This window comes from Caretta caretta, chromosome 8 (assembly GCF_965140235.1).
Source record: "Caretta caretta isolate rCarCar2 chromosome 8, rCarCar1.hap1, whole genome shotgun sequence".
NCBI classification, from domain to species: domain Eukaryota; kingdom Metazoa; phylum Chordata; order Testudines; family Cheloniidae; genus Caretta; species Caretta caretta.
The window spans coordinates 91,510,910-91,531,313 of NC_134213.1; the positions used below are offsets into that span (position 1 = coordinate 91,510,910).

The following is a 20,404-nucleotide window of genomic DNA, read 5'->3' on the forward strand; positions in this document are numbered from 1 at the left end:
ACTCTCACTGACATTAATTAGAACTGTGCCTACAGATCAAGGGCAATATATGGCTGTTAGAGTCCTAAAAATCTGGCAGGTTTTTAACACCAGGCACAGAAGTCTCAGAAAGCATGTTTACAGCTGTGAGAAGGACAATATGGACAATTTTATGTACTGTTTATGAAGTTTTAAAAGATTGATTTCCAGTGGAAAATACCTACATCTGAGAAGCATTGCTCCAATTGATATTTTTTAGTGGAAACAATAATAATATGCACTAAATGTCCTGTTTTTCACACACCATTGATTAACTGACCCTTACAAAACCCTGTGAGGTAGGAAGGGATTACCATCTCTATTTTACAGTCAAGTAAACTGTGACAGAGAGTAACAGCAGCAGGTGGATTTAGTATAAGATCCACAATTAGAACTTTATAGTTCTTGGCACTCAGTTCTCTACTCAGAACATGTCCCTCACGCACAAAACTTGAAATGCACAAATAGCCATGAGAAGCATTTTTCTATAGATGGACTATTAAACACGATTACTGCAAGCAAACAGGACAGAAGAAGAATAAAGTGATAGGAGACTGGAGGAAAGGAAAACACGGAGAGAAGACAGGTGGTGGTGGATAGAAAACAATGGGGAAAGGGAACAGTGTCTTATCACACTATCTTGCTTTGGGCTTCCCAGTAATTAGTGTACATATATATATCTATGCATGAATCTATATTAAGAATAATGTTGTATATGAATGTAGGTAACTTCTCACCAAAAGTTCAACATTCCTGGTCAGTTTAATTAAGCAGAGTAACAAGCTTACCCTTGCATACGTCCCAGGCTTCCTCATCACATTTCTCACCACTTGTCCTCAGTTCAAAGAAATTGTATTCTTCCAGGCTCAGAAGGCCATTTCCATCTAAATCAATCATTTCAAATATGTCGGATAAAGCTGCTCTAAAAGACGGAGAAGACAAGACAGTTTTGAAATGCTTCAGCTTCCTTCCCCACACCATTGCAGTGAATGATCTAATACGTTGAAAAATGCTTTTCCAAAGCAATGGCATCCAGACAGAAATGAATTCAGCAGCATAAAGGATACTGAGAATATATACTTTTATGACAGCTAGCATGCCTCCTTGCAAACATGACTCACTTGAACTCTTTGGTAAGGGCCAGCTCTCCATCTTCATCTCTATAAACCAGTTTGGCTTCTCCAGTAATTTGCTTTTTTATCTTCTTGAGCCTACAGCCAGTTGTGAATGGAATTAGCCAGTAAATACCAGATCCCAGTTCACCTTTCCACCTAAACATCTATTCTCAATGGAAAATGGAGAAATCTGTGAGCCATTGTTTATCCAAAGACTGCCTTCATTATTAATATTCCCACAATAATGATCAATTAACAGAAGGTACTCACTGTTAGAGCCCCTATATTTTCTTTCCTTAGAGATGGCAAATCCCAACAAGATGCATTTCATGCCAATATATAGACATGAGAACTGGTGGATCTGCTAATTGTAGTAATATTTACACAGATGTTTAGGCCTACAAGCAGCCTGACTGGAACTGTTCAACATTTCTGCTGCCCCACAGATTTTTAACCCATTTAAAATTTTAAGCTTGAAAATAAAACAAAAACAAAACAAAACACTTTTCCTGCCAGTGGAGGCAGGTTGACAAAACCCCACCGACTTTCTCACTGTTTCCCCCTGAGAGCGTAAATCAGCTGCAGACTGGCTCACAATCTGGCCCTGATTCATCAACCTGCATCAAATTTGCAACACAAGTTTTGCATGGTTCCTTGTAAAGGTTCACAAGCGACAAGGGGTGCAAGAGACAGGCTTGTCACGTGATTAAGAATCAGGGCTGGGAGTCAGGAGACCTAGGTTCAATTCCTAGTTCTGCTAAAGTCTCCCAGTGTGACCTTGTCCAAGTCACTTAGTCTTTCTCTGGCTCAGCTCCCCATTTGTAAAGTGGACATAATGGTTCTCTCTTCTTTATTAGATCGTAAATTCTCCAGGCCAGAGAGTGTTGGTTGGTATATGCCTGTTACTGTACACCCCCTAGCACAACCCTGCCCCAAACTCATTTCCCTATGGCTTGATAGCTGAGGAGATGATTTCACACTATCATTTCTCCCTCTGTTGGTTTTACCACAGGAGAAGAGCACGTACCAGTGCATAACTATGGCTGGACTCATACCCATGGCAGAGGGAAAGAGGAGTGAAGGGAAAGTCCTTGAGCTGACCTTGTGGCATTTTGACCTCTTGCAGACAGAGGGAAGGTGGCTTTTGAGGGTGAAACTGAGCTTCCCCAGGCAAATCCCTTGAATCTTGGAACATCTGTACAGAAAACCAGCAACTCAACATTTCTCCCTGGCCTACCCCATGGGAACACTGCTCTTCCAGGAGAAACCTCAACTCTTCTTTACCTGTGCACTGCAATTCCCTGCAATTCAGGTGTTGGGGTTTGAAGGTAATATTGCTAGGAGTAACATTAGCTTCTGCTGACTTCTGTGGCAACAGTCCTGACAGTTTTGCACAGGAAGATGCACAGAGCAGTTGCTCCTCATTTCTGCCTTCTCACACCCCAGCATGTCGCCCTCCCAAACCTGTGCAGCCCCAAACTGTGCTGTGTTGACACATACATAAATTTTTTTTTAAATCAACATGAGAAAAGTAAGGAAAATGTCTGACCTCTTTATTTCGTTCTTCAGTAAAGCTCATGAGCTGTAGGTTTTCTTGGCTTTCATTTTCCTTGAGAACATACAAAGCCGTGTCCACTGATAACCATGGAGAAGTTTTTCCTACAAAACAAAAAACCCTTAACCAACCAGCCAACCTCCCCATGTCCTGCCCCCAAAACCTAACACCCCTCTCCTTCCCAAAAAAGCCAAATATTTGATAACTGCATAAATTTTGGGCATAATTGTTACTTCTGTTCTACACTGTGGACCTTTCTATTATATATTCTGTGTTCCTTTCACATGCAGAACTCCTGTTGACCTCAATGGAAGAGCTGCACACAGAATGAGTTTATAATATGCTTTTGAGATCCCCAGGGTATATCAGAGTAGAGAATTTGCCCTTAGTTTTTGACACATAGTGATTACTGTTAAAAGCTCTCAAACGCCAAGTGTTTTGGTAGCTATAGAAGTTACACTATTTCCTTTCTACCAATAAATAATAACACAGTTTATTACTTTTGTTATTGAACAAGACATTCCTAGCATTTGCAATTAAAGTTATGTCAGCAATTGAGAGTCCATCTTCTGAGGATCTGTAAATGTTGTTACAATTTACCTTGATTAGAAATCTAGCTTTTGTTTATTTAATAGAGCAGAAAATATCTTAATAAACAGCACAATGTGTATTCATACTATACACTGTCAGTGAAGATCCCTGTGTAGTGGAATGCCAAATCAGCATGATTGTCCTCAAATAACTCACAATTGCAACATATACTCAGCTACTGTACAATGGATCACATACCTGGAGTTACCATTCTGGGGATGCAGAAGTCTCTGAAGGATATGACACAATAATTGTTGAGATTTACCTTGCAAGCACCTGACACGCACACAGTCAAAACTTCTATTTGATTTGTACTGGGTCCAGTTTGAATGGAGGTCTGATCCTACATATGCTACTATGCATAATTCCATTTTATTCCATCTGATTTTGTGCAATTTCTCAAGCCCTGGTGCACTCAAACAAATTAGCTACTTAGTGGTCTTCAAATTAACAACAAAAGCAAAACCACAGTGCAGGCTTTAGTTTCCCTCCCACCTAGCAATTCTGTGAGTTAATGTTAGGTTGTTGCTACATACCACAAGCACTGCCCTCTCCTTTGTTAAAACCTCAAAAGATTTTTTTGAAGTTCTCATAAAAAAGGAATTGCTGTGCTACTAGACATATTCCTGCTTCAAATGTAGTCAATACACCACCTCCTTTTTCTCTGTCAGATGCAATAGAAGCTTTTGATTCTCAGCTATGTCTCAGAATCATTTGCAGCATAGCAGCCGCCACTACAGAAGTTTCTCAGGCATGTTTGGGACGCAATAGCATCCGTTACAAATGACAGAGCAGGAAAAAGTGACAGCTTTTTGGAGAAAAATGTCCAAGCCAGGGGACTGTATGCACTGCTGGGTGAGCTAGTAGGAGGAATAGAGTGCAGAGTGCTTGTAGAGGGGTCAAATATTCCAGCTTTGCCCAGTTCTGGCCCTTACCTTCAGACAGATGAAAATTTAAATGGACAAGCTACAAACCCTTCAGACAAGGTTTACAATAGAAACATGAAGAGACCCTTAATATCATAAAATGCTATCATACATTTTAGCTCTTACCACAGTCATTTAGGAGTACAAGACACTATGCACAAACAAGAAGCACTAACTGAGTTTTGTATCTTTGTTTCCCAGAAAACATGCAAAATAAAATAAAAAACAATTAAAGGGACATTATCAAATTTGTTGCTAATAGTTAAATTTTAAAATAACAAGCTTTTATCAAATCTGAGGTCTACAGAATTCTTTTTAAATTCCACTGAAAGCAAATTTTAAGCAAATAAACACACTGCTCAAGTATCTGGGACAGCAACACTGCAATACTAAGAACCTAAGAGTGAAGGTGACTATGAACAGAAGTATACCTAACTTCAGTGATGTTCACTGACTAAGCAAAGAAAAATGCACACAGTAAACAAAGAGCATAAACAGTGACAAGCAAACTGTATTTTAAAGGGACATGGTCAACACAAAGATCACACCTGTCTGAAAAGTTTTAGCCAACTATTGTTACAAGTAACACCTAAGACAGCTATTACTGAAAGAGATCAGAGAAAAATATTTTTCTCTATTTTTTTCCTGTTTATTTTGTGCATCTGTCAGCACATAATCAGTTTCATGATAGTCAGTTTATATTGGAGCTCTTCATACAACAACAGAGGGGAGAGAAAAAATGTAAACAGAAAAGTGTGGTTGTAAAAGCACAAGAAATTGGGAGGGGATAGATGCAGTAATTGAAGCTACCATAAACTTGTATTTTGAAATTGATGAGACTTCAAGTTGATGGTGTTCATCTCATGTGTTTTTAATATTCTTAATGTGTTATTAACAACCTAGGTAAATAAATGTGCTTGCTTACAACTGGTGGGAAACTCAGAAGTAACTAGTGATTTTGGGTGCCCAAATTGAGACACTTTAAAGGAGCCTGATTTTCAGAGGATGGGTGTTCAGCACTTTCTGAAAATTAGGTTACTTTAAGATGCCTCAAATTGATCACCCACATTAGCTATAGATATATATGGGTGATATATATAAACACACACAAACCTTTCCTTATTCAGTGTATGAAAAAGACACAGGCAACAGGGACAGATCAGAAAAAGCTACAAATTTAGGGCCTGATCCAAAGCACACTGAAGAAACAGGTGCCTACCCAGTGACTTCAGATCATATCCTTATTGATTAAACAGGAGACTATAAACTCAGGGGCAGAAGTCCTAACTTCATAACTTGACAGAGGGACAGTGGAGGACTCAACTCACCCATGACCAGATGCCACCCACATTTTTCCATGATGCCAGGTAAAAAGGTAATAACATTACTGTAAATCCGAGGCTAGACCATGACCATCAACCACTGGTGTCCACTACTGCATTACTGGAGATACTAGATCTTTTGTAGGGAGATCTGGCCCTTTACGCAGTGTTGTTGTAGCTGTGTTCGTCCCAGGATATTAGAGAGACAAGGTGGGTGAGGTAATATCTTTTATTGGACCAATTTCTGTTGGTGAGAGAGACAAGCTTTTGAGCTTTAAGCTGGTCCACTAAAAGATATTACCTCATCCACCTTGTCTCAGAGCAATTCCAGTTCCATAGGGTATTCTGCAGGACATGTCAGTTTCTCAGACCTCCCTGGTGATTCTCCAAACAAAATATAAATATGCTTACCTTCTAACTGGCTAAGGTTTAAAGGTTTAATGGTGATATATACTGTTGACCTTTGAGGTAAGTAGAACCTATATTTATGAGTAATGATTTCACCATCTTCCTCTAAGAAGAAGCATCCTTTGGACTGTGCACATTGCCAATCCTGGAAACAAAACCAAATATGTATATTAGACGTTCATCTTGGTCTTTAATGCTTTTCTCTCAGTAAATTATTTGCACCTTATGTAACTATTTACAATCAGTGAAAAGTGAGTGTAAAATGCAGCCATTCTGACTAGATAGTGTTTCATACCCATTTATAGCCATTCTGACTAGATAGTGTTTTGCACTGATGTAATGACTACACAAAGTGAGGGGCAACACAGAATTGGGCCCATAGCATTTGCTACCCTAAGTTAGACTCATAGCACCAAGTACAACACTTGGAAGTGTTTGCAGGATTGGGCCCTATATGTAGATCTGCCCATTCATAACTGCATATCTCTAATCAGTCACTGAGTAACATAAGTCGTCCTTTGGGACCCAATACTGTACCACAAAGACAATGGAAGCAGGATCAAGCTCTTTTATAGCTAGCATCTTTCATTTGAGGATCTAGCAGTATGTTACAAACAAATTAAGACTCACAATATCACTTTGAGATAAGTACATTTGCTTTAATTATCTGTAAAAAGAATATAAAAGTACAGAGAAGTAAAATTTCCATCACAGCTATTGGGAGAAAAAAAGTTCTGCAGATCCTATCAAAAATACTTTTTCTGCTTCCACATACAGTCTCTGAATCATTCATTTTTTAAGAAACAATTATACAAAATAATAGAACCACCCCAAAAAGAAACCAGAGAAACAAATCCAACTGAAACAATAACTTAAAACTATAGGAAAAAAAATATTCTTAACAAAATTTTGGAAACAGCTTTATTTTTATAAGTTAATATGGGTGAATACTGATCATTCTGAATCTTATGATACTGGAAGCATCTGGAAACTATTATAAACTCTAAGTACTTTATTATTGTACATCTGTGATGCAAGCATGTTGACACTGCCATGTCAATGGCCTCAAACTTGACCCCTAGTGACAATTATTTCAGCCTCAGCATGCAGAGTCTTTGGTAGCATATACATTATCTTCATTTCAGCCTGCCAATCATGCCAAATTCTGCTAACTTACAGTTTGTAACATAGATCACTTTTTATTGGTAACTGAGACTATGCTCAATTCACTTTTTTTTTTAGCCCTTGAAAAGAAGCTAACAAACTGTATGTTTTAGAATTCTTTTAGATCCTTTTTTCATTTAAACAGAATTCCTCAACCTACATTGTACCAAAACCTCTAAGCTCAGATATGCAAAGTTCCATAGGTATCTGGACATGCAATCCCTAATGGGAACTAGGTATCCAAGTCCCTTCTCTTGCCTACCATCTTTACTGCAAAGTTCTACCCATATAAAAGACTAACATTCTAGAGTTCTTCATATTTTTAAAATCATTTTAACAGAGGTAGTTAATTATTTGGTTTTTACCTGTAGAAAGAAAAAGACCTGATCTTAATGAGACCCCTGAATAGAGTCTGTTCAACGTTTTACACTGACCTTTGCCAAACAAACCCTGCCCCCTAGAAATGTGATGGGGAAGAACAAATGGCAGAAAGAGAGAGAGGGCAGAGAGAGAAAGAGCGGTGAAAAACAATTGGAGATCAACAGTGAAGGGGCTGAGGTTGAGTGGAAGATGGAGTTCCATAAACCTATAAAAGAAGTTAGGGTCAACATTTTAAAATTATACTAAGATTAGTGACAGGTTTCAGAGTGGTAGCCTTGTTAGTCTGTATCAGCAAAAAAACCAAAAACAAACGAGGAGTACTTGTGGCACTTTAGAGACTAACACATTTATTTTGGCATAACCTTTCATGGGCTAAAACCCACTTGCATCCGATGAAGTGGGGTTTTAACCCACAAAAGCTTATGCCCAAATAAATGTGTTAGTCTCTAAGGTGCCACAAGTACTCCTCGTTTTTGTTTTTTTTACTAAGATTAGTGTTAACATAAATCAGTGCTAAAAGGAAGAATGTGCAAGTTAGCCCCCTATATCATTACTGAGGAGAATATTCCTCCCAGGTGAACTGTTGTACGCACATAACTTCTATTTACCCTAAAATCCTTATGCCGCAAAATGAGATTTGTCCTTGAAATTTGACACAGCTGAGGAAATGCAACAAAAGCCTTCGGTTAACTCACTTAAGTCTCTAAACTTAATAGCTTACACAAATGTTTGAAAAACAAACAATCAACATTTCAGGCGAGATGAAATTCAAGGGTTAAACTAATGAAATAGTAGGACTGGGTTTTAAGAGATTTCAAGGTACACAGTAAATTGTTTAAAGAGCAGCCCAAATGTGTTGTATCTTTTCAAAATGATACAATAAATTATCATGTACAAAAATGCCTCTTTAAAAATAATTTCCTACCTCCCCTTTCTTACTAGGACAGAGGTTCCCAAACTGATCCATAGACCATTGCTGATCTGTGGGAAGCCACCTCACTACGTATCTGGTGGTTCTCCTTGTTTCCAACTGTAACATCACATGGAAGGCAGCTACTACTTTCCTACCATTACTTTTTCATGTTAAGTAATTTAGGTAGTTATCACAAGGATGTGCTATAATCCCAAAATGTAGGAATTCAGTGGGTCTTGAGACAATTTTTCTCCATTCAGATGCAGTCAACACTATGAAATAGTTTGAGAGCCCTTGAGAATTCAAATACTGGCTTGTTATGCTTAAACAGAGCATGAGGTGGTGCTATACTCTCTTTAACTTATCAATAATATCACATTGCAAAAACATGTGCATTATAAACGCTTAAAGAATACCTTCCCGGCTTGATTTTCAGCCTACATACAGTGTATTTTATTTCAATTCATAATGGAGAATGTGAAATGAAAAAGCACAAAATATAAGGTAAACTGGAAAACATACACTTATGTTTACTTTACTCAGTGAGAAGACATCAGAAAAGTGTTTATTGCTTTCAATACCCATCACTGTAGAATACTTAATTTTATGTAAATCTTATATATTGGCATTCCAATTCTAAAGCATTATGGGGATTATAGGAAATGTCTAGTTACTTACACATAAATGCAAATAAAAGCCATCTTTAGTGCAAGGGACTATTCATACACTTCAAGCCAAATCTTTAGATCAGTGCCCGGCCCTGATCTGCCAACACCTATCCTATTCCTACTGTCCTCTTGCAAAACAGAATCTGACTAGTTCCACTGCAAGAGGCCCTGCCACACGGAGGGAAGTAGGATTTATCCCTTCAGGAATAGGTCACAGAAGTATCTTGGCACACACTTCACTAAGAATTGAGTTGGTTGTCCTTATTTTTTGTTTTCTCCATTACATTTCAATGCAGGACATGAACTGCATAAAAAAAAGTATATAACTATGTTGCTTTGGGGCAGAAGGCTTCTCTCAGATCTCTTTTTCAGCATTCTGCTCTGTGCCCAAGTCTCCTGTTGATGTCAGTGGAGAGCTTCTCACGTACACAGAGAGCAGAATGTTGAAGGTGAGCGTTCTTGGCGGGAGAAGCTTGTTCTCAGTGATTCACTTGCCAGATACACCAGTACAATATGAAAACAGGATACAATGCTTTCATTTTTTTAAAAAAGGGCTTTTTATTTAGTCTTGCTTTAAATCTGCATAGAGAACTAACTAACTAATAATGGCCCGTAGAAATAAAGAAATGTTTTACGTTGTTGTCGTTACAGATTGTTGTTGTGTGTCTACACTGCCGTTGGGAGGTGTGATTCCCACCGTGAGTAGACAGACTTGTGCTAGCTCAGCTGGAGCTAGTGTACTAAAAATAGCAGTGCAGATGTCATGGCATTACTCTTGGCTTGGGCTAGCCACCTAAATACAAGCCTGCCCAGTCCCCCGAGGTTTGAGGTCGGGTGGCTAGCCTGAACCACCGTCAGTGCCACAAAGTCCACACTGCTCTTTGTAGTGCACTAGCTCAAGTCTGTCTACCCGCACTGGGAATCACACTTCCCACAGGCAGTGTACACATACAGATAGAGTCCAACAGGTTGTTTATCACCATCTATACACCTTCCACTACTACGATCATAACCATATATAATACTATTCATGTCTGGAACATGCTCATGACAGATTATGAATGTACCCTTTACAAACTATTTAGAAATGGAACCTTAATGTGACCAGCTTCACAACACCCCTGTGAATTAGTAGCATCTTTATCCTTGTTTTACAGTTGAGAAGCTAAGACATACAGAGCTGAAGTGAGTTGCCCAAGGTCACACAGGTAGTCTTTGGAAGAGCTGAGAACAGAACACAGATCTCCTGACTCCAAACTTGTGCCTGAATTGACCCAAGTGACCATCCTCAGCCCTCATAAGACTTAACAATATTTAATTTTTTGCAAACTGTTTTTACCTGGATATACTTGATGCCTGATTCTTGTTATTCTTTCCTGAGTGGGAGTCACATAGAACATGATCTGTGCAGACTGCAGGGAGGAGAAGATTATCTATACAGTTTGCTTTTGATAAAAGAGGCTCCTTTTAAAGTTTTTTGTGGACACAGACGATAAATGGCTGGGAGTCTGTGGTGTTCCTTAAAATAGTTTGTTAGATCCTTAAAATACTGGATGTGCCTTTCTTTGAATTTGTCTCACAGCTCCACTGAATAAAGAATAGTTGGAAGGGTTATATTGTGCATAGGGTATAATATGCTACATGGCAATTTTAATGTATAAAGGTTCAAAATGTTCTAATTACACTATGTTCAGCTATCAGACCAGTAACACCAGTGTTGGTCCAAGTCCACCAAAACAACACTTTCTAATTGTCCCAGAAAACAGATGAACTCTGGAGAAAAATAAATGTGAATATAAAATGAATGAGAACAATGTATGCTCTTAGGTCCTGATACAAGGCCCAAGAAATCATTGGGTGTCTGTCTATTCATTTCACTGGGCTTTGGCTAGGACCCTTAGGTAGTATGGATGCAACAAATTAGCAGTACCACTGACATCTGTTTATTTTTATTGACCAATATTTGGTTTAATTTCTGAGGAAAGATATGCTGGTAATCACTAATGGTCACTTTCTAAAACTTTATTTGCTTGTGAAAATAAAGAGGGATCCAATATCAGAAAACTATATGATTTCGCACACTACAGATCACGTTTGAACATGCTGGAAGTGAGGTTAAATTGCATGGGGGTGCAGGTACCTAAACAGATTGAAAAAAATTCCTCAGAGATCATGTTTTTAAATTTTAATATAGAACAAATGTCACTATCCAGCAATGTTAAAGATATAAAGGACTTCAGAGTTCAATAACAAATACAGAGTTGTTATTTGAAACAAAATGTACCTCATGAGAACAATCAGTTGCGTTTTCCAGCAGTAGTTATACTATGTGGTCATAACCATTTTTTCCCTTTTACACAGAGGTCTCAAGGTGCACATTTTTAATGTACCCTAGCAGTTTCCAGGTAATGTTTTATATTTCTGTAGCTATTATTTTCTGTTGAAAGAAAACTAGTAAAGGTTGAGTCAAGAAAGGGAAAACAAAGGAAAAAGATCAATATTAACACTCTACAAATATTGACTTAACAAAGTGACTTTGTTGTCCTTCTCCCACAGGAATTTATATTGAATGAGTGATTTATTTAAACAAAAATACTTATAGAACATATTAGTCTAAATATAAAATCAATATTTCCAGGCTACCGGATATATTTACAAATTAATGTTCATTGAACTGAGTATGTTTGGAGATCTGTTATTTATTTCCAATTACCATTCTTATAAAGGTTTATGATACAAATCTTTCAGACTACTTAAGCATTTAAAGTTCTCACCAATCTAATAAATTATTCAATTTTAAATTTCTCAGAAAGTCATTATATGTTTTATCCAACAGTGGTTTCATTTATAAAAATATACTTTGTTCTATTAAACCTTCACACCTGAAAAATTATTTTCAGTAACTGGATGTCAGCAAAACCAACAATATATAAAAATATTAATAATATTTTGCATCATGAAATCTCTGTAGTGTATAGCTGTCCTTGACAAACTACTAACATAAGAGACAAAATTCAGAGCAAAACTGTTTCTATTTAAAATGCAACAGTGTGTGTGCTTAAACTAAAACGGCATAATTTAAACAGAACTAACTAACATACAGAGTACCTTTACTGTGTTTGGCTCAATTAGCTCTGAATTTGTGTTACTGCTGGTGCCCATGCTGATAGTGGAAGAAATGGATGCTTTGCAACTTTGGGCTGATGATGGCCTTGAAGAAGTTCTGTTGTCACCTATAACATAGATATTTATTTATTTACACTGGCTGTTTTCCATTGTTTCAGAATGTTACAAATGGTATTTATTTGTATATATTTGCATTCAAAGTCACACACAAAGAACTACATGACAAAACTTTATGTTAATGAACAGAATTCCCTTATGATTTTTTAATCACATGACCACGGGCTAGTCCCACTACCACCATCTCCCTCCTTGTACACGTCAAGCAAGTATTCTTAACCTTCTAGACCACACAATCCCAGTCTTTTCATTTCCTCTCGTCACATTTCTTTGCATTTTTTCAATTTCAGCATGATTTTTCCTTGAATTGAAACCAAAAGTGACCGATATACTCTATGTACAAATGTAGATATTTTATATACTGTCATTATATTCCTGTAATCTTGGCCCTGCTTCGGTAAGGTACTTAAGCCTTTGTGTAACTTTAAGCACGAGTAGACATATTGAAGTTAATAAGACTACTCACATGTTTAAATACCTTACTTTATAAATGAAAGCTAATATCTTTCCTGTTGATAAATGTTTTAGGATTCACTTCTTATCAGGATATGAGATAAATACCCTGACATACTGCAACATCTGTAGGCTCATTTTCTCTCTTTGCTCTGGACCGTGTCACACAAGAATCAACTGATTTTAGTCCTAAGAAAAATTTGATGGTCTTAGATAAGAGATGCAGCCAAAGTCCGTTTGAGCAAGGGGCTCTGAAATCCAAGTGGGGATTTTCTGTGGTTGCCACAGTCAAAATGATTATTAGTCAAGTCTGTGCTAGTATGAGAAAATCTGCTGATTCACTTGGGAGAATGGGCCCTGTCTCCTGGAATGGAGCCTCCCTGCATAAAAAGTAATACCTCTCTTTGGTGCTGGCTTGTGATCCATTTTCCTCGTGGTCCTTGATGATGGTTTTGATATTGGTGATGTTGCCCTTTCAGAGGAGGTTTCAACTTGACTTCCAAACTGCTGACGCCTCAGTCTATTGTCAACTTCTAGTTTCTCTAGTGCAGTCTTACGACATTGCTCATTGGTTGTCACGTATAATTTACAAAACTTTGCACAATGAAAATGTGAAACATTCTTTAATACAGTTTTAGGGGAAAACACACACATTAGTAAGCACAGGATAAATCAATAGATGGAATCTAGTTTCTCTTGAAGAACAATGCTCATTTTATTTTCATGAATCAGAATGACCACTCTCAAGTGACATAGTAAAAATGGAGCCATGATTCAGTAGAGAGGTCACACTATAAAGTGAAAATGAAATGTGAATTTCACCCCAACAGATGATTTATATTATCTGCTAGACATTTGTGGACTTGTTTTTATGTCTAATTTTTAATGGAGGGTTGCTGTTTTTCTGTGAAACTGTTTTTATGGTGCAAGTCTTTTGTGGACTTTGACTGTTTAAAATTTAGACATTGCTTAGAGGTGCAGTTTGAAATAACATAAAACTGAAGAGATATTTTACTTTGAAAAATAGATGCCGAGTACATGCGATAACCTCACCCACAAAAGAAATTGCATATTATCCAAGAACGTACTTATAATATAGATTAAAAAGGCATTACAGTGCTAATCCATGCTGAATACCCAGGTTTGCTCTCATTTGCCACTCTTGACCTGCTACTACTGCCAGTCCCACCCCTGGAACCAGGTTGCATCCTTGAGCATAGCTAGGTTCACCAGTACAAAGTGACCTTTGTTGGAGGATATTATCAAAGGAAGCGCATTGTACGCCAGGGAAATGGTGCTCCCATATTATCTGTACAGCTCCTAGCACAATGGGGTCCTGGTCTATGGCAAGGGTTCCTAGGCACTATGGCAATACTAATAATAAATAAATAAAATAAATAATAACAATATTAAGTCCTTTGGGAACCATATCACCTAAACTAGCCCTCCCCTCAGCACTTGGCAATCTGCAAACCTTAAAATATCTGCACTAAAACCTATTAGTGTGTCTTAGGAAGTAGCTACAGAATTTGATTAATCCAACATCATATACAAAAATATTGTCACCTTGTTTACCATACCTGGTTATAATCAAATTTGCCATTGCTGTTTACATCAGCCAATTTAGTGATGGCATTCACTTCCTCTACAGTCATCTTCTCACCTCTCTGTGATAAACAGTTTAAATATCAGTTCCTACTAAAGAACATTGTTCACCGACATCACTGGTTTGAAGATTATACAAAGGAAATAGGAATACTTTAACATTCTTTCCAGAAATCTTATCTGCAGCACATTTACATTGGTCTGAGTTTAAATCCCCAAAATAGTGATCAGCATTGTAAATGATATTTTAATGTATTTGAAACACTACTAAATACTTGGAAGATGAATAACTAAGCTCATGCAATTTCAAGGTCCCATTCTACAAGCCCTCCATGTGTGGAACTAACGTTGACTTTAGTTGGTATACCAGGCACTGAGGATTTGTAGCATAGCAATTCCCAGTCAATTAAATTAATATTTATATGTAACCCATGCCTGTTGGGTGGTGCTCTGTCCCCCACTAGTGGCAACTAGACCATTTAGAGATTAATGAGTCTGCTACCATCTTAACTAACAGACAGGTGGCTTTTGGCTCATGCATTTAGCTCCAGAGGTCCTAGGTTCAATCCCACTGTTACATATACTCTAATTAATGTATTACAACCAAGAGCTAATTTAAAAATATTTTACATTTTAGTCACTTATTTAGCCCATGCTGAGTTCTTTTACACCGGTTCCTTATAAAATGGTGGATTACTTTAAATTAGACCTACTGATTTTATAGCACTTCATGGTGTTGGCTATAGCTACATTCAAGACCTGCTCCTTTTACCTTGTACTACACAAAGATCATTTCCCTGTTGTTGCTACTATCGATATTTGTACCCATACAGCACCTGATTGTTAAGGGTCCTGCCATCTGTCCAACTGGACCCTGCTGCTTCGCACTAAATGCTCCATAGTGCACACATCGAAGTATACTATGGAACTTTTAGTGAGCAGCAGCCCAGTCCACATGGCCTGGCCACTTAGTGTGCAACAAGCTATTTCACTGTAATTCACACACAACCTTGCTATGCACTATGCTTCTAGCCCTATCACAGCTTACATTGTGCAACTTGATGAGGTAAGAGCCTGAGCTCAGAGGTATGGCTGCAGTAATGTGGTATTTTTGTCATGGCTGTAAAGGGATCATGGACCCCATCCTTATGTTTAGGGGGCGGGGGAAGTTATTTCTGAGCATGCAGGAATGAGACAAAATGTGTGAAGGGAGCATAATAACTGAATAAACTTTACTAAGCTAATGAAACTGTCCCATAGGACTGCAAAAGGCCCTTTCAAAAGCAAGGGATTTGCATAGAAGTTGCTGGAACAAAACAGAACTAGGCACTGAACTTAGCAAGGGCTATATGCTTCCAATCCTGCTGCATCAGTGCGGGACAGATAGGTAGTGTTTTCTTATAAAAAAGTAATTTAATTATTTTTCAGTTGATCTTCATTCATTATGGGCTGGAACTGAGAGAAGCAGTTGGGTTGACCATACAATTTCAGGACTGTAAGGGGAAAAAAATAAGAAAGAGGGAGAGAAAGATAGCCAAGGGAGTATGACACTTAAAAAGAAATCATTAAAATATTTCAGATATAGATTGTTTCCCCCTAAAAAATCAATTTTTGAATATTCAGGATTGTTTCTATGATTTTTAAAATTTAAAAAGATTGGTTCTTCTACTATACCAATTTTCTGTAAATTATAGCTCTATATCAAAATTTGTAATTTACTTTCCAAGATACTTACCATTGTAAGAATTTTATAAAGTTCAGTGTGCAAAATATATCCATCATTATTTGTATCCACTTTTAAAAATGCTTTGAGCAGTTCTGTTTTTGTAGCTGTTTTTTCTTTTTTTAAGATATTGCAAAAATCATCAAAATTCAGTGTGGTGGTCTGGGGAGTCCAGTACTGATTAACCGTCTTCTGAGATGGATTTCTTCCAGCCTGTTGAAGCACTGCATAATAAAATATAATATCAACTCTTCATTGACACTGACAGCCAAAATATATATGATTTTTTCAAACTATCCTTTAATCAGTTCATAGGTTAAGACAGGTTTTTTTTAATCCAATCAATCAAAGGCAAAAGTAGGCATGAATGATAAACCTTTGCTTAACTGCAGTAGCTGTGACATGGATGTAGACTCAATCCTGTGTTCCTGATTTAATGCTACACGGTGGACCATTCTGCACACCCGCACTGGGAAGGAAGAGGGTGCAAGAGAAGCTTAAGCCTCTGATGGGGTACTACATCCCCACTGTACATGTTGGTGAGAATAGGTAGTGCCTTGGTTTCTTTCCCTCCCAATGCACTCATTGGCATACTGAGGAAGTACACTGTGCCAGGTACAGGGTTAGCACAGAGTACTCCTCCTCCCACCTAAAGAATCACAGGCTGGGTGTAAGTGCTACTAGAACTATGTGCTGCCTCATACACAAGGGTGTGGCAAAGCCACAATTTAGCCCACAGGATCTGGTCAGCAGCTGTCTCTTACTTGTGTACGTAGAACCACTGAACTCAATGGGACTATTCACAAAAGTAAGACCTGCAAGATCAGACACTCAATCAGGCAAAATACCCACTGACCTGAAAGGGAAATTCCTCCCTTACCCCCCACCCCCAGTAGTAAATGTAGGATTTGGCCCACGGTGTGTAATCCGCAGGATTTAATATAACTACCTGTTATTTGTAAAGCCACAAATTCTGGGCCAGATCCATGTACTGAGGTCAATGAGAGTCTTTCCGTTTACTTTAATAGAAATTGGGTCAGGCTCTCAGTGCACAGCCTACCATAAATGAGCTGTAGAATTATTTCTGTATCAATCAAATAGTTCAGATTATACAACATGAATTTCAAATGTAAAAAGAAAAAAAATAATTCCCAGTAAACTGTTAGATAGTAAAATTAATAATAAAATAAAGCCGATAACATGTCTGCAACAAGTCCCACTGCTCCTGTACATGGTAGTTGCAGAAGTTGGATTTGCTACTTCTAGCTAGCTTCTGAAAAATCTTCACTTACATTACGCTTTCATCAGTTTATAATGTGAAGACGGTATTATCTTAAATTCAAGCTAAACTCAAATATGCTGTCTAGTTAATACGATGTCATAACCCCCACCCACTTCAGAGAATTAGATGGTTTAGGAAAACTCTCTTGGTAGGTCAGTAGTTTGATTTTTATCCAGATCTGTAATAACTAAGTCTTTACCAGCTCAGCGCTGTTCAGTAGCCTGTCTGAAATAAACTGGTAGTATCATCACAATTCTTAGTAGGTGGGCAGTATAAAGAAAGAATCTCCAAAGAACCCCTTTTCATAATTGGCACCTTTATTCCCAATCTAATGTGTGAGTTCCCCCCTCCCCCCCAGGACCAAATGGGCACAGAGTGGAGGCTGGTGAATATGGGGTAGCTTGCGTCTTTATTCATGTACCTCTTGGGCACATAGCCACTTGTTTGGCATTTCTGTTTCAAGGTCAGCTAAGGAAGGGCAATCATTCTCAATGTGTGTTGTTATGTGGATAACCCAGTCTCGCGGGCTGTCAATCTAGCACCCTTCATGAGCTGATTATTCACTTGTATTTAAATAAATGTTTTTTGATAAATATACTGCAAGATTCTGCTACCTGTATCATTTATCATTCCAGGGAGATCAGTGATTGCTACAAACATATCTCCCAAGACTATATTTTTGAAAGATTGTTTAAATCGCATCTTTTATTTTTGTTTCTTTAACTGGATTCTGCTAAATACCTGAGTTACAAGATAGAACATTATATTATAGTACATTCAGTGAGCAACTATGACTCCTCTAAGGTTTTGTCGGAGCAGGCTCTAAATTAATAGCACAGTTTGTGTTATTAACCAAACATCATGTAACTACAGATGCTTCAACACCACTGATTTGATTCTTTGCCAGGATTTACGCTAAGCTTTTACACAAGCCTATAATGACTCTTAACACTTACAAGTTTAAAAGGGAAAAAAAGTTCACACGCAGCTCTGAGAAGACTGGGAGCCTGAACCAGTAATTGCCCTTTATTAGCTGACCTTGAAACCAAAATGCCTAAACACTTGCTATGTGCCCAAGTGGCATATGGATAGAGATGAAAGGCACAGCACATATATAAAAGAGATGACATTTGTTCACACCACTCTTATTTTAAAACCATAATTACGATGTTATAAGGGGCTTCTATCTTAACTCTGTCAGTCTGCAGAAGACTGAGTCATATGCTGAAAGAGTATGCTTGTTAGAGAATGGTATTTCAAGTACTGGTATTTGGAGAGAAGCTGTCAATCTAAAACCATCAGATTTACATGCTAACTGGCTTCCTGGTAAAAAGCTCACATGTTGTAGGTATGGACTACGATTAAAGAGAATGAAAGTCTGGAGGTAATGAATTTTAAGCTGAGGAAAAGGAATACAGTGCCCCTAAATATTATGACTGACCATAGTGTCAGAATGCTTTTCTATTTACTTTTTGTTTGTTCTGTGATTACATAACCTCTACAGTCTTCTACAAAGATGCTATTCCCTGACACCATAATCTACTACTGATAAACCCTTAGCAAGCAACACTGCAGCACTGACAATTCCAAGTGTTCAAAAATCATATTAGCTTCAAAATCATGAGGGTTTTTTTAAAAAACATAGATTTGTGTTCTTTTTATATGCCTTCTGGTTTTTAGCCTTTTTACAGTTCATGTTTTCAAGCTTTTCTCTGCAACCATGAGGCCTAGAAACTTCTATTTTTTTTAAAAAGTAAGCTAAATTTTTCTCTTAATCATAGGACTCCAGGTGCTGCGGCTTTAAGAAAAACACCAAATACTGTGATACATGATAAACTTGCAAGAGTTGGCAACACTGAAGCTGTACAGATTTCTAGATGGAACTATGAAACCTATTCCAAATATCCATTTAACAGAATAACTAATTAAAACATTTTAAGTAAACCAATACCCAGTCCCTAGCCCAATTTAGAAACCATTTTTTTTCACTAACTTACTGTGTAAATTGTTCGTTTTCATAGTTCCAACCAATTAGCTGTGGAACTTTGAGTTATTTTTGTACTTTTTCTAAGCATCATAATTTTCAATCAAGTATTTATACTTACTACTACTAACTGCATTTACCAAACAAAAAAGATACATTGTTGGACTGTTGCGGATGTCACCTAATCACACAATGAAGTAGAATAATACTAGGGCTGTCAAGTGTTTAAAAAAATTAATCGTGATTAATCGCACTGTCAAACAATAAGAGAATACATTTAAATATATTTGGATGCTTTCTACATTTTCGAATATATTGATTTCAATTACAACACAGAATACAAAGTGTACAGCACTCACTTTATATTTATTTTTGATTACAAGTATTTGCACTGTAAAAAAGCAAAACAAATTGTATTTTTCAATTCACCTAATGGAAGTACTGTAGTGCAATCTCTTTATCATGAAAGTTGAACTTACAAATGTAGAATTATGTAAAAAAAAAAAACCCTGCATTCAAAAATAAAACAATGTAAAATTTTAGAGCCTGCAAGTATGCTCAATCCATTCCTACTTCGTGTTCAGCCAATTGCTCAGACAAAACAAGTTTGTTTACATTTGCAGGAAATAATGCTGCCCGCTACTTGTTTACAATGTCACCTGAAAGTGAGACCTGTAAAACTGATAAACAAAAGAACCAGTATTTTTCAATTCACATCATACAAGTACTGTAGTGCAATCTCTTTGTTGTGAAAGTGCAATTTACAAATTTTTTTTGTTACGTAACGGCACTCAAAAACAAAAATATGCAAAACTTCAGAGCCTACAGGTCCACTCAGTCCTACTTCTTGTTCAGACAATCGCTTAGACACACATGTTTGTTTACATTTACAGGAGATAATGCTGCCATCTTCTTATTTACAATGTCACCAGAAAGTGAGAACAGGTATTTGTAACCGACTGTTGTAGCTGATGTTGCAAGGTATTTACATGCCAGATGTGCTAAACATTCATATATCCCTTCATGTTTCATTCCAGAGGACAAGCTTCCATG

At 37.4% G+C, this 20,404-nt stretch overlaps 1 protein-coding gene across 1 annotated transcript in view; it reads right to left on the minus strand.

Annotated features, from left to right (window-relative positions):
• The window catches only part of EFCAB7 (EF-hand calcium binding domain 7), a 38,265-nt gene that overhangs the window by 11,895 nt on the left and 5,966 nt on the right, over window positions 1-20,404 (minus strand). The window contains exons 3-10 of the mRNA XM_048862133.2: window positions 16,098-16,309; window positions 14,338-14,424; window positions 13,156-13,351; window positions 12,170-12,294; window positions 5,939-6,080; window positions 2,683-2,792; window positions 1,140-1,297; window positions 807-940 (exon numbers count right to left, since the gene is read on the minus strand). Coding sequence (XP_048718090.2) covers window positions 807-940; window positions 1,140-1,297; window positions 2,683-2,792; window positions 5,939-6,080; window positions 12,170-12,294; window positions 13,156-13,351; window positions 14,338-14,424; window positions 16,098-16,309 — 1,164 coding nt within the window. The remainder of the gene's footprint in view (window positions 1-806; window positions 941-1,139; window positions 1,298-2,682; window positions 2,793-5,938; window positions 6,081-12,169; window positions 12,295-13,155; window positions 13,352-14,337; window positions 14,425-16,097; window positions 16,310-20,404) is intronic.